This window comes from Oculina patagonica, chromosome 6 (genome assembly GCF_052425735.1).
Source record: "Oculina patagonica isolate OP01 chromosome 6, crgOcupat, whole genome shotgun sequence".
Taxonomy (NCBI): domain Eukaryota; kingdom Metazoa; phylum Cnidaria; class Anthozoa; order Scleractinia; family Oculinidae; genus Oculina; species Oculina patagonica.
The window spans coordinates 27,273,793-27,285,469 of record NC_135763.1 but is presented as its reverse complement, the minus strand read 5'-3'; the positions used below and the strand labels follow the sequence as shown (position 1 = coordinate 27,285,469).

The 11,677-nt window shown below is 37.6% G+C and overlaps 1 protein-coding gene across 2 annotated transcripts; it reads left to right on the top strand.

The window, feature by feature from the left end:
* The first annotated feature begins 506 nt into the window (after window positions 1-506).
* Window positions 507-11,641, top strand: LOC144658202 (EGF-like repeat and discoidin I-like domain-containing protein 3). Of its 2 annotated transcripts, none has more exons than XM_078518577.1 (6): window positions 507-620; window positions 4,364-4,629; window positions 4,914-5,025; window positions 5,727-6,055; window positions 6,643-6,784; window positions 8,766-11,641. In XM_078518577.1, the coding sequence occupies exons 1-6, from the start codon at window positions 551-553 to the stop codon at window positions 9,086-9,088; spliced, it is 1,242 nt and encodes a 413-aa protein (XP_078374703.1). In that variant the 5' UTR covers window positions 507-550; the 3' UTR covers window positions 9,089-11,641. The 2 variants fall into 2 exon arrangements, with proteins under 2 accessions (XP_078374703.1, XP_078374702.1); XM_078518576.1 differs by having other exon boundaries at window positions 4,914-5,031.
* Window positions 11,642-11,677: the final 36 nt, after the last annotated feature.

Sequence of the window (11,677 nt, the reverse complement as noted above, 5' to 3'; positions counted from 1 at the left end):
AACACTGACGGTTAGTTTGGTTCAGAAACGGTCGGGAAACGGTAGATAATAGCTTTAATTTTTGTGTTTTTTCCTCGTGTGCGAAAGTTTCACAATCCATGTTTGCCGAACATAATCTGTACTGAATGACTGTTGTTTTAGTCATAACTCTAGCGTGTTCTCGAGTCAGTTCAAGCGTGTAAAATCGCACGCTAAGCGTGACTTTGAGATGCATGCTAAGCGTGTCTTCGAGTCGCACGCTAAGCGTAACTTCAAGCACACTTATCAAAACAAAAGGTTTAGCGTGCGAAACAAGGCTTGCATGTCCTGCATTGTTGTAGTGATTAAATATGTGCATATCTGTATATTGAGTTTCAGCCATTTATGTCATAAAATGTCAGGGAAACCAGGCTGAATATTTATTATGCAATTTTTTCACCTAAAATCACCTGACAAGGCCCGACTGATGTTAATTCGTGGTTTTTCCTGAACTTATAAAACGATTTAATTAACAATACTTACAACCGTAAACACCGAATAACAGCTAGTGGAAGTTGCAACAGAACTGAGTATGGATGTGTTCAGATTCTTAACAGTTCTCGTGTGGATTTTATATGGAATGGGTGTATTGGTGTATGCTGGTAAGGTCTATGAAGAAACAAAAAAAGTTTTTTTTTATATACTTTGGCTGATAAAGCTGCTAATGCAAATGGGAATAAATTTTTGAGAGTTCTCGGCATTAAGCGACGTTGACTTCAAAAGCAACATTCGAACACGTATGCATGTAAATCTTCACTCATTTAATTTCTTGACATCTTAGGCTACGTTTACACGGACACGGTTTCATTTGTAACCGCATCGAAAGCGATGCGGTTACGCCTTTCGTTTACACGGCACCGATCGAGACCACTACTGTAACCGGGTCGTTTTGAAAACGCTGTCAAAAGTGGAGCGTTTTCAAAACGATACGGTTTCGTTGTCGTGTAAACGGTCAAAAACGGTGAAACCGCATCGATTTGAAAACGGCCATGTATTTTGGCACGAACTGGCTGGCTTGCGAAGGGTAAACACGGTGAAACAAGCATAGAGAGCAGCGCTTGCTTATACAATCACATTCGAAAACAGTCGGAAAATCGTTAAATAGGCTCCGTGTAAACACTTCGAAACCGTGTCGTTTTCGATGCGGTTTCGAGTACACGAAACCGTGTCGATTGATAACCGTGTCCGTGTAAACGTAGCCTTAGTGTGTAATATCAATTTTTACGAGTCTTGCAGTATTTTTGCGAGTCAAAATACATGTAATTATACTCATCAAAAGTAAAAAAGGTCTAGCGATACTTCAAACTAAAATGTATAATATGATGTTAAATTTTAATTTTTTTCCTCGGAGTCCTGACTCGCGATGTTAGGGGGTACATGCAATGGGACTACACGGGATCTGTTAAACCGGTCTTGTAGAGGAGTTTGAATATCATGAGTTATTGTAATCCACTGCAGCGGAGTTGGGTAATAAGATGTACTTAGAACATTAGAAGAGTTGTATCTGTATTCGCCAAGACATAGATGCCAGACATGACGAGGTGTAATTATACAGTTACCAAAACGGTAATATGGACATAACTTTCCACAAAGAGAAATGATATTAAATGTATGTCACTGATATGGCACAAGAACATCAATGAAATAAACTATAAACAAGCAGTAAATTAAATAAAGTGTGTAACTAGCTGCTTCTTCGAAAAATTATGTAATTGCTTTGTCAGACGGACGGCTTTCATATTTGTTTACTTCAGCAAAAATAATGTTTCTATCGACAAACGCCACAACGCTTGATTAACTGTAAGATTTCCAAAAAATATATATATTAAGGTGTACATTAGGGCCGACAGCAGGTATTTGCTTGTGGTAAGTGAAATAACGTTAAAATTTGAATATAAATATGCCACAGCAGCTAGCTCACTGACGTCGACACTAAAGCTGAATGATTGATAAGGACAGAAACTTGTCTTATTGACAACAAAAATATATATATATTTTTTAGGAGTATTTTTAACCCTGCAGCTAGAGTAGCCCTGAGTACAACTTTAAATGTAAAATCTGCTTATTTCTAGAGAAGCAGATTTTTTCTTTTTGGCAAGATTTCAATTACAAGTTTTATGATTCAAGTTACGCTTTACAGCTTAGGCTTTACAGCTAATTCGAGAAAAAGTTGTCGGAAAAAGGCACAACAGTTGCACGCGACAAGACCGAAATGTGGTCTGGGTACTCACTTGAGTTTTGCATATCGGCCTAAAGGAAATGTACAAGATTAAATTTTTGTACGTGAGGATTTTGTTTTTCCTCTCAGGAGGCCTTTTTCTGTACCTTTACTTTTACTGTCGTATGCCTTTGAGTTTGAAAATTCTTCTAAAATTCAGCTTGGCTAAAAGTGTCTTGTTTCCCCATATATGTCTGAAGAGAAAAAAAACGTGCAATGTCGCCATCTTATTAGTATTCAGCACGTGCAGTAGCTCTCTATTTCTACCCATACTACGTTTCGGTCTTTTCGCGTGCACTGTTGTGCTTTTTTCCGACTACCTTTCTTGAATTAGCTGAATATTTATAATGCAATTTTTTCACCTAAAATCACCTGACAAGGCCCGACAGATGTTAATTCGTGGTTTTTCCTGAACTTATAAAACGATTTAACAACAGTTTGTATTTGTTTTTTATCAAAAATGTTCGTTTTTAGAGCGTGAATACAAAAATGTGATCACCAGCAGCTCACTGGAAAGTCAATAAACAAGCGAAATTGTGAGAAATACATAATTATTCAAAAATATTTGCAACAATAACTGCTCAAAACAGAGACAAAGTAAGTTGTTTTCAGTGGTAGAAAATACAAACATAAATAATTCACGGGGAATGGGAAAAGTTTGAAAAAAATAGATAGTTAAATTGTGTCACCAGTGACCAGTAATCCATGGCAAGAAAAAATGCAGGACAGAAATCGGCTTCAGAGAGCCATAACTGGTTTCGTTATTTTGCACAATATTGAAGATAACGTCATTTAGCAGGTATCTGTAGTTGAAAATATAGTGATATCTATATAGCTAGCAGAGCTTCCATATGCATGATCATCCATTAGGTCAACATCTAAAGTCTTTGAAATAATGTAAGGACACAAAATACAAAAATAACCTCCAGCAGTTAAGGACTTATAATCAAAATAGTGGTTTTGTTTATCATTAAGAGCTCGTTTAAAAACTAGAAAGTAGCCCATAGAGAGATTAATAATGAAGGACAGTTTTGGTTGCAAGATTGCGGGAAGGGAAGGGGAGCGTGGTTGGGGTACATATACTTTTAGTATAATTTCCAGAGGTGAATTCAATTCTGATTGGTCGAGAAGCTCGGACTATGTCGCAATATTCACCGCGCTAGGCGGTGAATATTGCATCTGAAGGTTTGGCTACTAAGCCATGCCACGTTTGCCATCCAGGCCAGTGAACATGGCGGCATTTGCTGAATGAAAATTTCTCTCATTTAAAAGAAATCACTCCAATCCTGGATATTTGAAACATTGGGAATTTTGCAAATTTACTACCAATGCTTTTGGACCAAAAAATTTTTCAAGAGATGGTTTTCAAGGCATTAGAATTGATCGTAAACATGGTGGTTTTGGAGATCGCAGCGGCCATGTACTCGGTCAGATCGACTGTCAAAACATTATTTCTCTTCTCACTGGAGCTAGTAATTTCGAGAGGATTCCCACAATTGCTCAGAAGTCACCAACGATTAAACAAAGGTACCGGATATCTATCTTTTTCGTAGTGTCTGTTTTGTTCCGTTTTATTGCTAAAACTTGAGTGTAAATTATGATTTCAATCGATGAATTAAACTGGTTTACACGTATGCAAGCGAGCACTTCGGTTTGTTGCTTTCGTGTTTTCTCTTGTTATTTTGCAGTTTTTGTTATTCACCTCTGAAAATTATACTAAAACGATTATTCGCCTCAGGCTCAGTGATTATTGTTGAATAATCCCCTCGACTTCGTCTCGGGGATTATTCAACAATAATCACTTCGCCTTCGGCGAATAATTGTTAAATGTAAGGGGACTCTGTTATCGTCACGCTTTAATTATTCTCAATCAGATCGACAGAATCTATACAGTTTTTCCAGATTTGGGTTTCTGATTTAACGTAAACAAGAACGAAAGACGCGACTCAGTAAAACAAAAACAAAAAACCCATAAGTTTTGGCAATAAACGGAAGATAGAATTGGCAGTTCCATTTACTGGTGGCAGCTATGCGTGACTGGAAGTTATTTCAGAAAAGAAACATGGCTAGTCAAAAGACAAAAAAAAAATAATAGTTGGCGCTGAATTTGTTTACTTATCTTTTCAGTGCTAGCTGAAGAATATGACAGAATCTTAGTATTCAAGGAGCCGGCATCAGACAAAACATTCAATGGTCACGTGATAAGAACTGAGAACGTTGCCGATGAGGGGAGCTGTCGAGTGAAGTGCTATTTGGAGCCAAACTGTGTGTCCGTAAATGTTGGACCGCAAGAAAAGGGGAGTCACGTGTGCGAATTAAATAATGCCACTGACGAAAGCCCAACACTCTCCGGCCTGCTGAAAAGAAAGAGTTACACGTATCACGGTATTGAGGTATAACTAACTTTCGTCCATCAATACCAATCATTACTATATGTGGATCTTCCTTGATTTTGTCTTTCTTCATAATCGTTGGAAAGATGAATGTTTATTCGTTTGTCTTTAGGTGGAATCTCTTTTAGTTGTTGATCGCGACGTTTCGACTGCAATACTGCTAGTCTTCATCGAACAATGAGGTCGATTGTTAACGTGTCGCTATTTGTAGCACGTTGAAACGCTGTTATTGGTGCGTTTCGATCCTCATGAATATTTTGACTATCATTTGCTTTTTTCTTCAGAATCCTTGCCACAGTAACCCTTGTCTTGGCAAGCGTGACATGTGTCAAGTGGGATTCACCGACAGAGGTTTCAGATGTGTTTGCCGCAAGAGCTACAGAGAAAAACAATGTGGTAAAAGTATGAAACAACCAAATAGTAGATTTATCTTGGCTTAAGAATGGTGTTTTGTCCAAAGTTTTAAACGTTGATGCATCGGCGGAGCTTGATTTAGTTAAATGCTTCCCTAAGTATCCAAAGTACGGCAAGTTAATCCAAATCGTTCATTTCTTACTGCTGCTGTGGGTGTTGTCTGGAGCAGGATCTGACGTTGTTTACCAGTTCATCACCCCCCCCCCCCCCCCCTCCCTGTTAATCAAAGAAGAAGGACCAAAGGGCTAGTTCATTGGTCTAATTGAAGCGATCTTTCACTGCGAAACACGTATATCAGTCCCGCTAATACAACGGCATTAAAAGTCATAATGAAATATAGTTTTGATGAATATTATGGGAAATCCATGATTCAATTCAACGCGGAAAGATTAATGGTCCGACTTTCAAAGATTTATGACTTTTCAAATTTCAAACTCACAACACGGCAACATTTGGCAAATGAGCCCCAATTCACGGCAATATATTTTTTTAGTATCTCCTGGACACAATTTAGTCCCTAGCCGTTCCTTCTGGAAGCCGGCAACCGGAGATAGACGACTGAAATTACGGCTAAGGTGGCCGCGGTAACTTTCGGAAGCTTTATATTATAGATCTTAAGTGACGCTGTGACAATCATTTTTTATAGTTCTATTTTTTTTTTTTTTTTATCCACAAAACCTTAGATTGTCTAGAACCCCTTGGCATGGAAAACGGTGCAATCTGTGATGGACAGATAAGTGCGTCTTCAGAATGGGATGTCAATCATGCTGCTAGACAGGGCAGACTTAATTTTAAAGCACATGGAAAATTTAAAGGAGCTTGGTCAGCTGCCAACAGTGATGTCAATCCGTGGCTTCAGATTTATCTGGGTAGTGAGTCTATTATAATAACCCGTTTAGCAACGCAAGGAAGAAATGGTTTTACACAGTGGGTAACTTCGTACAATCTACAGTACAGTGACGATAGAGTGAACTTTAGGTACTACAGGGAACAAGGAGCAACCGACAAAAAGGTAAAGTACACTTATTCTACCAAAATGCTAAAAAGGGTTGAAAACAAAGCTTGCAAGGATTATAAAGAGAAAAAAAAAACACCGGTTCATATGCAGGTAGTAATCGTTAGAAACGGCAACAAAAAACAAATAATAACAACAACACCAACAATAACGTTATTTAACAACAACAAAAAGTCCCCCCTGCCCAAGATGACCTAACCTTTTCAGCAAGTTTTCATTTTCAAAATACCTAGTGACTTTTCTTGAATAATCGCTGATCTGGCTGCTTGGTATTTTCATATTCTTCAGGACGAAAAAACGGACCGACAGACGAAAGGGTGGGCAGACGGACGCATGAACGAACGAACAAACGAGCGAACAAAAGAACGAACGAACGAAGGAACAATAAATAAATTAACCCTTTGTTACCTTGCTGTTTAGCACTTTTCTGGGAAAAGAGACCGGAACACTGCTGAGGATCATGATTTAAAGGTTATAAACTGGAGGAAAGGTTTTGTTTAAAAAAGCAACTTGAGGGAAGCTAAGAGGTTACATTTAAAAATGATTTCTTCCATTCCAGACGATTAACCCAATTCCTTGTTTAGGTTTTTAATGGAAACACCGATCAGGACACTGTTGTATATCACGAACTAAACCCACCAATCAGGGCACGTTACATTCGTTTTCGACCAGTGGCTAGGCATATACACATATCAATGAGGGTAGAACTCTATGGTTGTTCTAAAGGTAGGGGGAGGTGATTTTCATTTTGACATTTTTACATCCAGTGTAAGATTTGAACAACGTGTAGAAAACGTTTAACATTTCATCATGTTAAAGATTAGAAAATTATTTTATATAGTTAGCTATTTAATTTCTTTCTTCCAAGGGTCATCTTTCCTCCTCCTTCAAAAAATCAAGAAAGCAGGAGGGATGCTTTTACTTTCCTATTTTGCACACTGCAACCAGCCCGTAGGCTCCCATACATCGTTAAACAGGAAGTGATATGATAAGGGTGTATGCAAGTTAACTTTTGAAATTACATGGAGTGGGTGCCCCATCCCCCAATTTGATGCTTTTCTAAATTGTGAACGGAGTATTTAATATATGATCCTGAAGCTTTCAGTAGCTATACATGGATCATTTTCGGAAAAATTCTAATATGTCAATTATGTGTCTACGATTTTTGACGTCGTCATTCCACGTCATAATTACAATCAGGTCTGGCCAGAAATCGGCCTTTTGTGATATATTTACTTTTTTCATGTGCTAAAACAAAATTGTACGATGTGCTTAATTTTAGCATCCTGGCTTTATTTTTTATCAATTCTGTTATGTTCTTGACCTTACAGCCAACAAAAAAAAAATAATCTTCTAGAATAAGCTAAGCGCTCTCTATCCCCCCCCCCCCCCCAATCGCCCACTTCTACCACGGTGAGGGGGTATGAATTTGCTTGCACGTTTGTACGTCCGAGGGTTAAAATCGAAGACAATTCTAACTAGGTGGTCCAACCTAACCTAACCTAACCTAACCTAACCTAACCTAACCTAACCTAACCTAACCTAACCTTACCTAACCTAACCTAACCTAACCTAACCTAACCAAACCTAACTTAACCTAACCTAACCTAACCTAACCTAACCTAACCTAACCCAACATGACCTGACCTGACCTGACCTATCCTAACCTAACCTAACCTAACCTAACCTAACCTAACCTAACCTAACCTAACCTAACCCTAACCTAACCTAACCCTAACCCTAACCCTAACCTAACCCTAACCCTAACCTAACCTAACATGACCTGACCTGACCTAACCCTAACCTAACCTAACCTTACCTAACCTAACCCTAACCCTAACCTAACCCTAACCCTAACCTAACCTAACCCTAACCTAACCCTAACCCTAACCTAACATAACCCTAACCTAACCTAACCCTAACCCTAACCTAACCCTAACCCTAACCCTAACCTAACCTAACCCTAACCTAACCTAACCTAACCTAACCCTAACCTAACATGACCTGACCTGACCTAACCCTAACCTAACCCTAACCCTAACCTAACCCTAACCCTAACCCTAACCCTAACCCTAACCTAACCTAACCCTAACCCTAACCTAACCCTAACCTAACCCTAACCCTAACCTAACCTAACCTAACCTGACCTGACCTGACCTGACCTGACCTAACCTGACCTGACCTGACCTGACCTGACCTAACCTAACCTAACCTAACCTAACCTAACCTAACCCTAACCTAACCTAACCTAACCCTAACCTAACCCTAACCTAACCCTAACCTAACCCTAACCTAACCCTAACCTAACCCTAACCTAACCTAACCCTAACCTAACATAACCTAACCTACCCTAACCTAACCTAGCGTAACCTAACCTAACCTAACCTAACCTTACCTAACCCTAACCTAACCTAACCTAACCTTTTCTCTTCTATTTGAAGAGCCAAGAGTTCTATAACTAAGACTTATATTACGTTAGCTCTACAGAATGAGACCGGTAGGTTAATCATTTTAACATTTTTTAGCTGCTAGCTAAGCATGCGTGTGTACAGAAGGAACAAGACTTTCAAAGAAATATTGCATCGTATAATAATTATAAAAATTAACTGACAACTATTAGTTTACCCAAAACCACCCTGTATGCTCGTTAAATTAAGGTCTGAGCTTGCATGTACTAAGACATTCCATACTTTAAAATTTTTGTCAGCATGTCCTTCATACTGGAGACCATTTGGCGCTTCTTTTTATGCTGTGATCTCGATACCGAAGAGTTGGACCCAAGCAGAAGCATTTTGCAAATTAATGGATGCTCGATTGGCGAAGATTGAGTCTAATGAGGAAAATGCCTTTATTGAAAGCATTGCTTCTTTAACGAATGCCCCATATGGCTACTGGATCGGTCTAACTGATGCTGGCATGGAAAATCACTGGAAATGGTCTGACGGAAGCTCATTGGGTTTATATACCAACTGGGGAACTAACGAGCCAAACAATATCAATGGCGAAGATTGTGTCACTTTTTTTTCATGAATCCTGGTACGATTATTCTTGTTCGCTTGAGATTGTCTTCATTTGTGAGAAATAAGAAGCAGCTTGAGAGGTACATCGGAAACTAAAGTATGATAATTATGCTTTTTCAATTATCCAAAATTTAAGCAAAATACCACAGAGCTTGCCGTAAAATTGTCGGATATTAAATTCCCAAACCAATTATTAGTACATTGCTCGTGAGAATGACACTCATTTTTTAGTGTAGTGTTTGTACACTACACTTATGGAGTTAGTTTAGTGGGACTGAGCGAACGCTACGCCAGACGTAAACTTTTAATTGCGCGGTCAAGTGGAACAAGCACGTAGACATGCATATGCAAATTAGACGGGAACAAGCTTGTTATTGTTCTGAAGCAATGGGTTAAAAAATTCGCGACACGGCTCGAACGCGCTCGCAGCATGAGATAAATGTACTACACCAAAATAAACTGATGAAAAAACTTACAGCCAGTGTACAACTCCATGAGATGGTAACAGCTTCACGCAAGTAATAGCGTAAACAAAATACTTGATGCAAGACTTCTAAGTGGATTCCGGAGATACCGTCAGTAAAATGAGAGGACATTTGAAACTTAGAAAGGATACACGTCACGAAAGCGAGCAGCAAAAGATTAAAATTTGAGCTCTGGGCAGATAATTGAGGGAAAAAAGGTCATCGCAACATAAGATAAATGTAGTGCACCAAAATAAACTGATATATAAAAAAAAAAACTTACTGCCAGTGCCCAACTCAGTAAGATGGCAACAGATTCACGCGAGTAATCGTGCAAACAGAATGGATTCCGGAGATACCGGAAGTAAAATGAGAGGACATTTAAAACTTATAAAGGATAAACGTCACGCTAGCTAGCAGTGAGTGATTAAAATTTGAGCTTGCTGTGACGTCAGCCAGGCCGGTAGCAAGTTCATACGGACATTATTATTGAAGAAAGTTACAAGGCTGACTTGAATTATTTTTTGTGCAAAAGCTACGTTCTATAGTCACTGAGGTGATGTGCTTAATTTTTTTTAACAAAATCGATAGTTTGCTAAGTGATTTAAATAGCTACCTCCATTAGTCACTACAAGATCTGCAAGATCTGAAAAACCGTTGTCAATGTGTTGGGGGAAATTCTTCTTTAGACAGATCACGTTATCAAAGAACGTGGCAGGATGACTCGAGTTCTTTTAAGTAAGTAAGCTATCTTCTTTAGCCACTGAGGTGATGTGCTTATTATTATTTTTTTTAATAAAATCAATAGTCTGGTTAGTGATTCCATTAACTACCTCCCTTAGCTATTGCAAGATATGAGAAACCGCTGTCAACGAGTTGGGTGAAATTCTTCTTTAGACAGATCACGTTCTCAAAGAACGTGACAGACGTGTCTCGTCAAACAATTGCCAGACTGGTGACAAGTCATGTGACAACTTTCTCAAACACTTCACTGTCCGTACGGACCGCTCGTTAATGTGTTTGTTGACATTAACTTTACCCTTTGTTTAGCTATAGATGTTTACTTTTAATTATCCGTTTTGTTGTTGTAAATATGTTAAGTTCAACCATTTTGCTTATCCAGTTTTGTGTTGTTGTTTTTTCAAATTTTGTCAAAAAGCTTCAAAACCTAATTTTTCCAATCGAAATTACTGTTAACGATATTGTATTTATAACTTTAGATTGTTAGTATTACGTACGAGATGAAAATGGCCCATCACCTACATTAGTATTAGTAACTTAATTAAGGTAAGGAAGCAAGCATGCTTTTCACTACGCTCTATAAATTCAGGCACCCTTTTATTGCACCCAGAAGGGAAAATGAAAAAGTATTTTGGTGACAGATCATTTAGTGTCAGTGCGCCTACACTTTGGAATGCGCTTCCAGCTAACCTTCGTAATATAATTTCTATTTTTAGTTTTAAATCTCGTCTTAAAACATATCTTTTTAAATTAGCTTTTTTAACTTTTAGATCTAGTCAATGATGTGTTTAAATAGTTAGTATTTATTAATATTTTTATGTTTTAATATTGTTATGTATCTAGTTAGCATATTTTAATATTTTTAAGTTTTAATATTGTAATGCGCTTTTGCTCATTTATATGTTAAAAAGCGCAATATAAATTTATAAATTATTATTATTATTATTATTAGTACTCTGAACCTTACATTAATATACTTAATATATATTAATAAACTTAATATATATTAATATAATTAAACAATACATTAAAACAATTAGAGTGAAAATGATTTCTAGGGACGCATAAGTACCCCTTCAGTTGCTGTAAAAGTATTATACGAATTGTCACAAATTAAAGGGGCTAATCCACAGTATAATTGCGATGAAAAGTGTTGAAATCGAGAGAAAACTTTTCAGGATGCGAGAGAAAACTTTTCAGGATGCGCCATCCTTGACATAGAAGTTTTAATTATCACGTCAACTAATTAAAAATCATATTATAGTCTTAGATGTATATTCACGTCAAAAATGAAGTCAGTTTAGCAATAACTAGATTCTTACTAGTTATTTTTATTATTATTTTTATTTTATTAATTTGCGGCATTTTATTATCTTTTAGCCACTCAAATGGTT